This window comes from Pleurodeles waltl, chromosome 1_1 (genome assembly GCF_031143425.1).
Source record: "Pleurodeles waltl isolate 20211129_DDA chromosome 1_1, aPleWal1.hap1.20221129, whole genome shotgun sequence".
Lineage (NCBI taxonomy): Eukaryota > Metazoa > Chordata > Amphibia > Caudata > Salamandridae > Pleurodeles > Pleurodeles waltl.
The window spans coordinates 780,385,205-780,398,115 of record NC_090436.1 but is presented as its reverse complement, the minus strand read 5'-3'; the positions used below and the strand labels follow the sequence as shown (position 1 = coordinate 780,398,115).

At 43.4% G+C, this 12,911-nt stretch overlaps 1 protein-coding gene across 2 annotated transcripts in view; it reads right to left on the bottom strand.

The window, feature by feature from the left end:
• SLC35D2 (solute carrier family 35 member D2) overlaps positions 1 to 12,911 on the bottom strand; it is a 344,284-nt gene that overhangs the window by 67,689 nt on the left and 263,684 nt on the right. For both annotated transcript variants that reach the window (XM_069227861.1, XM_069227869.1), the window contains one exon: positions 2,767 to 2,859. In XM_069227861.1, coding sequence (XP_069083962.1) covers positions 2,767 to 2,859 — 93 coding nt within the window. The remainder of the gene's footprint in view (positions 1 to 2,766; positions 2,860 to 12,911) is intronic.

Here is a 12,911-nt window from a genome sequence, read left to right as displayed (position 1 = left end):
GGTAAACCCTCCTTGGGCTTCCCCTTGCAAGGACTCCAAAGGGGGCTGCAGCCCACGCGGATGCGGCGCAGCAGCTCGAGGAAATATGCCTCCTGCTGGCTACTTCTTCCACGTGAAGGGAGAGCAACAAGGCAGCCAGCCAGGTTCATGCAGTGCAGATGCTGCCTTCAACAGAACACCACCTTATACAGGTAGCCCGCCTCAGCCCTCAAGGTCCAGCTGGACCGTTACCTTCTTCCTTGCAAGGTGGCCCAGCCTAGGGAAGCCTTCCCACTGGGGCCGGCTCCTCTCCTTGTTTCAGCCCAGGTTGCGGCAGTGAGTCCACCAAAATAGGCACCCACTTGTGCGCCGCAGGCACCAGGGAGTGCGTGCTCTGGTCGCATGCTCCCAATCACTGTCGGTGGTGCCCCACACACTCCTCACTGGCGCGGGAGCCAAGCGGGGTCACAGCGCCCACCCTGCTTTATGAATACCAGAGGGTAGCGCCCCGCACACATTACACATGTTCCCCAATGCTGGGCTTGAGTTCCACAAATCAGCCCGAATGCACTGGGAAGACACCAGTGAAATGCTCCAGCAGATGTACATTTTAGCACGCACGCCACGCTAGAAAGTAAGAAACGGGGGGAAAGAGGCACACCACCCAGCCCCTGGAGACACTTGGGAGCACAAGGCAGAGAACAAGCAGCAGGCCAGCACACCAGGGTCCTTGTGGGCAAAGTGTCAGTCCTTCTTGTGGCTTCACAGACCACAGATCAGCACAAGAACAATTCAGTTCAATGGTGGCTCCTTTCAGCAGCATAAAAGGTCATTCAGGCAGTGTTCAGAACCAGCAGCTTCTGGTTCCAAGTTCATGCAGTGTCTTAAAACATGGGGAACAACCACTGTACTTATACTCATGTTATCTTTGATCTCAGGGGGCACTTCAAAAAAACATTGGAAGTGCACAACATCTCCTTTAAACCCCAGCCCTGGCTCCAGACATCAGTAGGGGTTAAACAAGCCCTTTGTGTGAGGGCAGGACACAGTCTATACAAATGTAAGTGTGCCCTGCCTCCCAATCTCCCAGCAGAGAAAGGCCACTCACTATGTAGACGTAATCCTGTTATATCTCCACCCTCCCTGTGTGATGGGTGTCTGGAACATTTGCACAAAGCCCAGCTGTCACTCTACCGCAGACGTGGATTGGAGTCAGGCTGCACAGCACAAGAGTCATAAGCACAGAGAAATGCCCACTTTCTAAAAGTGGCATTTCTACAATAGTAATAAAAAATCCACCAACACCAATAAGCAGGATTTCTCATTACCATTCAAAACCTACTAAACATGCCCAAGCTAATCCTAATAGATCAGAAATCACCACTAAAACATATATAAGGGAATTACTAATGCAAACCTATGAGGGGGCAGCCCTCATAGAAGTGAGAAACCACATTGGCTGTTTGTCACACAAGGAGGGCACATTTCCTACCTTTCACCTACACAGCACCCTGCCCATAGGGCTACCTAGGGCCTACTTTAGGGGTGACCTATATATAGTAAAAGGGGAGTTCCAGACCTGGCAAGTAAATTTAGATACCAAGCCAATGTGGCAGTAAACTGCGCACGCAGACCCTGCAGTGGCAGGCCTGACACAGGTTTGAAAGGCTACTTCTGTCGGTGGCACATGCTGCGCTGCAGGCCCGCTAGCATCATTTAATTTACAGGCCCTGGGTATAAGGGATACCTCTGTACAAGGAACTTACAGGTAAATTAAATGTGTCAATCAGGTATAAGCCAACCATACCAAGTTTACAGGAGAGAGCACATGCACTTTAGCACTGATCAGCAGTGATAAGGTGCCCAGATACTAAAGCCAACAAAAGATGGTCAGAAAAACAGGAGAAGGAAGGCAAAAAGTTTGGGATTACACTGCAAAAAGGGCCAGGTCCAACAGGTTGCATTAGGTTAAATTTGACACTAATCATTCATTTGAATTCCTTAGAATTAAATACAAAATTAAATGTAAAGGGTTGTATAAATAACATCATGACCTTGAACAGCTGAGAGTACACTGAGAGATATATTTCACAAATTTACAGTATAGCTAAAGGAGTGTGTTGATTTTCTGTTGACAGCATATTGTGTTGAGAGTCAAACACATTGGATCCATTCTTTGTACTCCATAATGTTATTGCACACTTCAGAAAGGCTCACATTGCTGAACTTCATATAAGTCCTACAATTCCTCATGAAGGGATTACACAATTCAGTTGGAAAATAGTGCTGCATAATCATAGCTTTGAAATTCTGAGGATCATATGTTGAATAATGGTATTTATCAAAGGCAGACCAAAATTATTATGGAAATGTTTGTATGGTCTAGATGAGGAAAACAATAACTATGGTTTAACGTATTCTAAGATAACATCTGAGCAAAACACAATTTGTATTTCTATTGATTACAAAGCTGCTTAGTTTATTTACTAGTGTGAGTATTATTTTAGTGTTGTGATCACTTTGATAAAATTGTGGGGGGTGCTTTGTCAAGTAGTCTAGACATATGATGGAAGGTCGACAGGACTTGCATGTTAAATAGTAGCTTTGCTTTTTGAAGTACATTTTCACTGTATCATTCTGCAACTGAATCACTTCTCTTCTTATCTCTCCAGATGGCCCTTTGTATATGAGGCTACAATTGGTTCCCATAAAGTGACAATAGCGATAGTTTAACTGTCTGCATCACTGCACAAAAAAGTATTACGAATTTTGAAGAGTGTGACTTACCTTGTACATGTCTCCAGTGACGTAACTGTACACAGCGGTGGGTATAATCATGAAGCACGCATTGTAGAAAAGGACTCCATATTGACCAAGCTCCTAGCAAATGTTGAAGCAGCTGTTAGAAAACTCAAATTTCACAACTCTAAAATGTGCAACGTTTTGTGAATAGTGATTCTATTACCAACCAGTACTTTCAACAGCAACAACAAATCCAATAAAATCCATCAGGATGTAGTAGCACACACATATTGCAGCTAATGTTCTAAACAATATATTGTATTGTATTGTAATCGTATTTATATAGCGCTTACTACCCCTGACGAGGCGTCGAAGCGCTTTTCGATGAGTAGCACGCTACTCTGGAACCCAACAAGAATTAGTGATGGATTAGTATCGTTAAATAATGAGTACAGTTTTAGTATTATTATGAGTTAATTTGAGCCGCGGATATGAGAGTTTGTTAGTTAGATTGACTGGAGTAATGGAGGGGTGGAGGAGGAAAGAAATCCAGAAATGTTAATTGGGGGTATATCCTTCATTTACTCAACCCAAAGGCTTGGGATGAGTAAAGGGGGCAGAGGGGGAAGAGTATGTGGAAGGGTTAGGGAGAGCATAGTAGCAGGGTGAGATAAATGCAGGAGAATTTAGTAGGGTTGTGTGGGAGATCACAGTAGTAGAGTGAGGTTTGGTGAGTTAGATGTGGAAGCGGAGGGAAGAGCTTAGGCAGAGATATTTAGGAGATGAAAGTGGTAGAAGGGATTTGGGATGAGTCAGAGTGAGAATGGAGGATAGTTTGATAGAGACATGACATAAGAGTGATGAGTAGATAAGTGTGATAAGATGAGAGCAGGAATTCATAGATATCTAGTATATAACAACCCACCCAGGAGCCATACAATGATCTATGAACATGGCAAGCACAGAAACAACATATACACATACATACATATATATATATATACACACACACACACATATACATGAATACACACACATATGCACATACAATACATAATTAGAACCATGGGTAAAAAAAAATACTTAGTCAAACAGGTTTAAAGAGTGTGTGTGTATTTTATTGTTATGACATAGTAGCAATATATATTTTCTAAAGAAACTATAAATAAATAGAAATATACATATAATCTGAAACAATTTTTATCAACATAGGCATATGCAGTTCATAGTTGTTTGAATGAGGTGGTTATGAAGGAAAGAGCCAACTCTTGAGTAGTTTTCTGAAGACAAGAAAGTTATCGGTGGCTCTTATAGTTGGGGGTAATGAATTCCATAGTTTGGCTGCTTGGACGGAGAAAGATGTACTACCTATAGTCTTTTTCTTGTATGGTGGTGTTCTAAGGCGGGGTGCCAATCTTGAGCGGAGGGTTCTTTGTTGGATGTATTTGGTAATTTTCTTTCTGATAAAAAGTGGTCCTGTTCCATGTATAGCTTTGTGGGTGATACAAAGCAGCTTGAAAGTGCATCTTCTGGCAACGGGTAACCAGTGTAGTGCTCTCAAGGCAGGGGAGATGTGGGCTTGCGCCTTTATATGTAATAGTAGCCTGGCTGCAGAATTCTGGATACGTTGTAGTTTTTTCATAACAGATATATTAATAAAATACTAAGTTAACACAACAAACATTGAACAAGAAGGTTACTAAGGCCTCTTTGATGCTCGCATGCCCCTACCATTACCACACACAACCTTTGACCCCATGCCTTTTTTAAAAACTGGACCATCAATAGTACAATCTCTAGCTCATTTGTATTCCAAATTAGTGTCAATGCCTTCATTATTGTACGTTTATCCCATCCATTGAAGTCAGAATGTGTAGGAAACGTGTCAGTGACTCCACTGTGGACTACAGAGGGGCATATATAGTACATTACCATTGGTTACCCAGGGAGCACAAACACAAACCATTCTCATGCGGGTGTGACTTTACTAGATACCATTGTGACTTGGAACCAAGTCTATTAATAAAATATGATTAGGAGTTGTAGCAAAATAGGTACTCTTCCCCCATCTTTGTATTTTGTCACTCAAATGAACTTTATCCACTGTGTCAAATGCTCTGCATACAGTTAGTTTCGAATTTGACATATCAGTGCATTATCCAAGGAGGAAATGCTTATATTTGTAGGGACTTTAAAATTTGTTTAGCAAGTATCTGTCCAGTTGCATCCAGCAAAACAATCAGATGATAACTGGCATGTTATAAATGGGAAGCTTTTTTTTCTGACCAAGCTACCCCACTGCAATATAATTTGATCATTATGTATATATTTATATATATATATATATATATATATATATATATATATATATACACTGTATATATATATATATATATATATATAGAGATATATATGCTGCAAATGGTGGCACTAGGGTTTCTGGAAGTTGCTATCACAGCTCCCACCAAGCAAAAGCAAACAGCTGTCTCCCAAGGGTGGTCACCTCACGAGATAGCAGGAGCCGGCCCTGGGTTGTGGCAGTACACAGGTCTATACAGGTCTCAGTACACAGGTGGGCCTCCTCCTTTCTCTTGCAAGGTCCAGCCCTGGGGAGGTGGTGGTCCCCGGGGCTGGACGGCCCCCTGCAAATTTGTATATTTAGCCCCAGGAAGGTGTTGGACCCCAGGGCATTAAAAAGGCTGAGGATGGGAGTCCATGCGGCCCACCTCCACTATTTTAAAAAAGCTCTGAGGAGGTGGTGGTCACAGGGGCTCATACGAGCCCAAAAGACAGCGGTCCGCGCTGCCCCCTTCCAATTTTATAATAAAGCGCTGGGGAGGTGGTGGGCCCCGGGGCTCAAAAGAGCCATAGGAGGGGTGCCCTGTGTGCCCCCCTCTTTGTTTTTTACATAGCCCACATGCATCTGGGACCTGTCCCTACATTATATACAAGCGCGGGAGACCGCACCTGTTTTATTTATATATACTTTTCAGCGGATTTGAGGATCCTCAGCGAATGTCACTAAAAATTTTAAAAGATATACTTTTTTGTCCTAGCAGAGTTCCAGGGGAACCCCAGCACTAAGGATAGGGAGTCAGGGTTTTCCTACTCTGCCCCCTTTTCTGATTTTTTTATGTTTTATTTTGACTGCCTGAACCCACTGATTGAAGTGTTGGCAGCCAATCAGATATCAGTCGGGGGACTCTTGGATCCATGGAGGATCCGCATTCCTAGATATCTATATTTTTTCCTTTAATAGCTTAAAAACTACAGAACTGATCTGCACAAAAGCACAAAAAGCTTGCTTTCTAGACCAAGCGCTAGCTTTCTGACAAGTTTGGTGTAATTCCGTCCAGCGGTTCTGGCTGTAGTCATGTTCAAAACCCCTATGAGAAAATGAATAGGGAGAATGCATTTTGGGACCCCCATTTTTCTCAGCCCCTGCTTGACAGATCACCCCAAAACTTTCCAGACAGCTGCTGAACCGACTGTCATAATTGTTTTGAAAATTTTGTGAAGATTCATCAAACATCACCAAAGTTATCAGCAAAACAAAAAACAGTTTTCCCATGGAAACTAGGTCCTAACACTATTACTATCTACTGGCCACTGCCAACAATAGATAACATATATATATATATATATATATATATAACAAAAGTGGTAATTTAGCGGCAAACTCTGACTGCTGGTGCAAGCAGTGGGATTGACCACAAACCCCAACAAATGAAACAGAAGCACAAAATACCGCTGCACTCTCAGGAGTTGGAATTTCTTTATTTATTGCCATAAGTCACCATCTGCATTCCATCTTTCTCCACCACACTTTTCAACAGTTTATCTTTTTCAACGTGAGTTATTCAAAAAATGGATCAATCCGTTTGTTTCCCTTTACTACTTCTGCCCCAAAGAAGGGCATTATGGAAGTTGTGGTATGATGTCCTGCACCTGATGTAAACTGCTGGGCATAACAAGACCAGTTTGAAATAATCATAATGCCTCCATCTCATATATGCAATATTCATTAGTTCATTACCTCCATCATTCTGACACTTTAAATCTGCTCAGTGTTTATATTCTGAAAAATTCATATTAATCCGTGTCACTTCAAATTTATATCATTTTACTCCCTTCGAGTCATGTTCGTATTTCTAATCACTCGTTGCGCCAGCACTACCAGCCTCTGCTTCCCCACTGGTGATTCACATAATCCTTCATAATTCACACGTCCAAAACTCTAGGGCCCTATTCCTACTGAATATTAATTCAGTTGTAGCGCCACATCGACATCACAGGATGCAAAATAAAAACCAGCTCGTTCCTTTGCCAGATGAGACTGGTTCTTTCCTCTATAGAGTTTGTCCGAACGCGTATTGAAAGTCCAGACCTTTCCAGGTTCTATGTTCTTCCAATGTGAGTACACAACGCAAAGATTAGTATCATTCTGATGCCATCGCAGATTAAATATCGTTGATTGCTTTTGGTGCCAGGCGATGCTCTCATAATTAGATCCACAAACAAAAGCGGTCATTAGGTGGCACCGTCTGAGTGCAGTTGCGAGTGGTGGGATTGGCCACAAACCCCAGCATATAAAACAGAAGTACAAAATACCGCTGCACTCTCAGGAGTTGGAATTTCTCTATCTATTGCCATAAAACACCGTCTGCATTCCATCTTTCTCCACTGCAGTCTTTTGACAGTTTCTCATATTCAAAGTGGCTTATTCAAAAATGGATCAATCCTTTTGTTTCCCTTCACTATTTATATCATATTAAAGGGGATTATGGGAGTTGTGGTACAATGTCCTGCACCTGATGTAAACTGCTGGACAGTTTACATCAGGTGCAGGATAACCCACTTTGAATAATCATATATCAAAACAAAACCCTTTCAGGGTTAGAATGCTGCATAAATGATGTAATAAAGAAGAGAGAATTCTGAGTAGTTCCCAAGTTTAGGTAGGGAGCAGCTCCAGCAAGGAGCACCCTGCAACACCAGCAACACTCTAGATTTTCTCACCTCAAATCCTCAAATGTCTGTTTTTCTAGCAACGTTTTTAATATATATACAAATAAATATATATATAGATATATATATATATATATATGGTCCTGGTTACAATGTGATTTAGATACAAATTTAATTGTTGAATGAGGACTACTATTTGTTAATTTCCTCATGGATGAGGTTGATTGAACTCATGAATGGGAAGCAGAAAAGTTCAGACTGTACATTTCAACAAGCCAATGGAGATCCTTTTATTGTGGTGACGAAAAGGGTTCACCTATTTTTAAAAGTGGCCGATCATAGTAGATTCCCATATCACAAGTGAATGCCCTTGTGTGACTACTGAGTGAGCAGGATACATATGAATCTTCAGAAGTATTGAATGTCATGAATTTGTTTAATGACCAGCAAGGTATATTTTAGACCAAAGTTGTCTTTTATAAAAACAATTGGTAGAGAGTATTTTTCCAATTTCAGAAGTATGCAGTTGTTAATTAATTTTGGTGGTCATAAATGTCAATAAGTTCTGACAATGGTGCAGATTATTAGCCACATGAGCAGACCTGTCTTCTTGAACAGGTAGGGCCTGATTACAACCTTGGCGGATGGGATATTCTGTCACAAACGTGACAGATATTCCTCCCGCCGTTTTACAAGTTCCATAGGATATAATGGAACTTGTAATACGGCGGACGGGATATCCATCATGTTTGTGACAGAGTGTCCCATCTGCCAATGTCGTAATCAGGCCCTTTGTCTTTGGTCAGTGTCTACATCTCTAGGCTGTGTTTATAGTGCCTGAGTCGCACTCTTGTTTTGCTGTCTGAATATAAACCCTGGAAAGCTGCCGGAAGGGATGATTCTTGCATAAGTCTGGAAAACGTATGTTCTTTCTCCCACAGTAATTCTTTCTGGGTTTAGAAAAGACCAACTCGAAGGTGTGGATGCAGGTCAGGAGCAAGTAGGCCTTACTCTTTCTGTACACTCTGTAAGCTTAATAAACTGCCAGAAGGGGTAGTTTTATATCTAGTTCCACAAACTTCACTGACCCATGTTTCCAGCCTATGAAGGGAATCAATACAATAATGATATACACCTTTCCTCTTCACTTGGGTGTACTTCTCTAAAATCAACTGGTGGAAACACCACTTGTCAATGACCTCCCTCTACTCTCTGGAGCCATCCTGGAGTTTAGTCATAACTCTCTTCTCCTTTACATTGACAACAAAGTCGCCAGTATCAGTATGAATCACCTGAATTTGGGTATGGTTTTCAGTAGTACCTGTCACTTACTACCCTGCATATAAGGACCCACAATTCCTATATTCCTATAGAAAAGTGAATAAAACTCACTTCAAGTTTAATTATCTTTGGGTTGTTCCCGTTACTACATTTGAAACAGTCCGGTTAGCACATTTTCTTTGAATACTACTGAGATCATCAGCCTTGGTTTTTGTAATTTCATAGCTGTATTGTTGAACTTTTTTGCTTATGCAGGATCATCCCCAATATTTTTGCCTCCTGCCTCCTATTTTTCTGACCTGTTGCTGCTGGCTTTTGAACTCTGAGCACTTTACCACTGCTAACCAGTGCTAAAGTGCATATGCTCTCTGTGTAAATTGTATTGTTGATTGGTTTATCCATGATTGGCATATTTGTTTTACTAGTAAGTGCCTAGTAAAGTGCACTAGAGGTGCCAGGGCCTGTAAATCAAATGCTACTAGTGGGCCTGCAGCACTGGTTGTGCCACCCACATAAGTAGATCTGTAATCATGTCACAGACCTGCCACTGCAGTGTCTGTGTGTGCAGTTTTAACTGTAAATTCGACTTGGCAAGTGTACCCACTTGCCAGGCCTAAACCTTCCCTTTTACTACATGTAAGACACCCTTAAGGTAGACTCTAGGTAGCCCCAAGGGCAGGGTGCAGTGTATGGTTAAGGTAGGACATTTAGTAATGTGTTTTATATGTCCTGACAGTGAAATAATGCTAAATTCGTTTTTCACTGTTGCAACGCCTGTCCCTCTCATGGGTTAACATGGGGGCTACCTTTAAATATGATTAAAGTGTAGATTCCCTTTGGGAGTGGATAGACATATGGAGTTTGGGGTCTCTGAGCTCACAATTTAAAAATACATCTTTTAGTAAAGATGATTTTAAGATTATGGGGGTCATTCTGACCCTGGCGGTAAATACCGCCAGGGCGGAGGTTGGCGGTAGCACCGCCAACAGGCTGGCGGTGCTCCGCCGGGCATTCTGACTGCGGCGGTACAGCCGCGGCCAGAAGCGGAAAGCCGGCGGTGTACCGCCGACTTTCCGCTGCCCATGGGAATCCGCCATGGCGGCGCAGCTTGCTGCGCCGCCATGGGGATTCTGACACCCCATACCGCCATCCTGTTCCTGGCGGTTCGCCCGCCAGGAACAGGATGGCGGTATGGGGTGTCGTGGGGCCCCTGGGGGCCCCTGCAGTGCCCATGCCATCGCATGGCATGGGCACTGCAGGGGCCCCCGTAAGAGGGCCCCACAAAGAATTTCAGTGTCTTCTTTGCAGACACTGAAATTCGCGATGGGTGCAACTGCACCCGTCGCACCTTCCCACTCCGCCAGCTCCATTCTGAGCCGGCTTCCTCGTGGGAAGGGTGTTTCCCGCTGGGCTGGCGGGCGGACTTTCGGCGGTCGCCCGCCAGCCCAGTGGGAAACCCAGAATGACCGCTGCGGTCTTTTGACCGTGGTACGGTCTTCTGGCGGTTCCCGCTAGAATCAGGGCCTATGTGTTTGAAAATGCCACTTTTAGAAAGTGAGCATTTTCTTGCTTATACCATTTCTGTGACTTTGCCTGTTTGTGGATTCCCTGTCTGTGTCAGTTTGACAGTTGGGCTTGTTGCATCTCACACTAGACAGTGATACAAAGGGAGCTGGGGTGTATTCTGCATTTACTGATGAGCCATCTGTGCTAGGGGGGAGGAGTGGTCACTTACACCTGAAAGGGCTGTGCCTGCCCTCACACAATGCAGTCTCCAACCCCCTGGTGAGTGTCTGGAACCTGGCCTGGGCAAGGCAGGATTTCACATTCAGGAGAGACTTTACTTTGAAGTAGGCCTACTTCAAAGGTGAAATTGGGTATGAGAAGGGCACCCAAAACCACAGACTTTAGAACACATCTGGAAGCCAAGAGGAACCTCTGCCTGGAGAAGAGCTGAAGAGCTGAGGAAGAAGAGCTGCCCTGCCTGTGACTGTGCTTTGTGGAGCTATCCTGCAGTTGCTGCTTCTGCCAGAGTAAGAGGGCAAAGACTGGACTTTGTGTGCCTTCCATCTTGTGAAGATCTCCAAGGGCTTGATTCAGAGCTTGTCTTCGGTTGTTTGAAGTCTTAGGGACAGCAAAGACTTCTCTCTGCCAGCACCTGGAGTCTCTGGCGAGACTCCTACTCTGCCCTGTGGTGCCCATCCAGAGGACCCTGAAAGGAGAAGCTGGCAGCCTAAGAGGAGGAAATCTACGCAAAGAGCGCTGTGCGGGGATAATATCGACATGACTCCGATCTGCGGCTGAAGAAATGATGCGCCGCTGGCTCTGCGGCTGAAAATCAACGCTCGCTGGAAACGCAAACGAAGAATCGACGCACTGAGCTAAAGAAACAACGCGCAGCATTGCTGACGGAGGCTGGAAGATCGCAACCCGCGCTGCGTGGTTTTCGGATCATCGTGCGCCTTGATTTCCGACGTAAACACCACTGGGTGTGTAAAAACAATGCAAGTCCTGCCCGGACCCGAGAGTGCTGACCTGATCGATGCATCGCTCTCCTGCGGAGAGAAGTAACAACGCACCCCGATCCAACGAAAGGAGAAACGACACAAGGTCTCGCTCGTGAGTGAAATTGACGCATCGCAAGCCCTGTTTGACGCACGCTCGCCCCGTGTGGGGTTATTTTTGACGCACCCAAGGTACATTTTCACGCTATCAGTGTTAGTGTGTGTTTTAAACTACATAAAGACTCATTTTGCTTTTTAATTGATAACTTGACTTGTGTATTGTGGATTTTTGTCATTTGGTCTTGTTTTGTTTAGATAAATATTTTCTATTTTTCTAAATCTGTGTTGTGTTATTTTGTAGTGTTTTCATTAAGTTACTGTGTGTGTGGGTACAAATGCTTTACACCTAGCACTCTGAAGTTAAGCCTACTGCTCTGCCAAGCTACCAAGGGGATAAGCAGGGGTTAGCTGAGGGTGATTCTCTTTTAGCCTGACTAGAGTGAGGGTCCTTGCTTGAACAGGGGGTAACCTGACTGCCAACCAAATACCCCATTTATAACACATATTATCTGCATTTCCATTTCTTTTCTTCTCTTAGGATAACTGACATTTTTATTGTGGGCCACTAGTTGCAGTGGAGGAGGTAATTACCTTATCTTTATGTAACTTCTTACTATTTTAGGTTTCAATTCATTTGTATTGAAAAAAGATGCAAAACATAGACAACACAGTGTCAATTATTCCCTAGTATTGTCATCCCCCCGACAGTGACATTGTGGCAGTTCCGCAATAAATGCCTGACCAAACAGCTGTTGGTTATCACTCTTCTTGGTCAGTGTCCACTCAAAGCTTAAGTATCTGTAGGGTCAGAAAAATCCGAGGCATGTTATTACTCTATAGTTATTAGTCGATAACTGTAATAAGGTATGTTTCTGCAGCTTAGCCCCTGGAAATTTCCCTGCTTTGTTACCCTTTCGTAACATTTTTGCTGACGTTACGCAAGGGTGTTTTCAGCTTTATTGATTTCCAGAAGTCTAAATTTGTCTTGGATATGGACTACCTGGTGCTATGACTTTTGGGAAAGGGTTCTTATAATTCTCTTCTAGTGTTTGCTGCTTATTTAATGTCTACCAATTTCACTTCTACCGAGATCTGAAGGTGTAAACTTCTCAAGAGGAAAGAATTCCAGTCAGTTGTGCAATTTCTGATACACAAGGTCCCCTATAAATGGGGGCCATCCTTTCAGGATCTGCTTGAGCTGGCAAGACGAACTCATGCAAACTATGGGCCTGATTTAGATCTTGGTGGAGGGGAATACTCTGTCACAAACATGACAGATAGCGTGTCTGCTAAATTACGATCCCCACAGGTTATAATGGGATCCTAATACAGCGGGCGGGTTAACTATCACATTTGTGATAGGGTATTCCTTTCCAC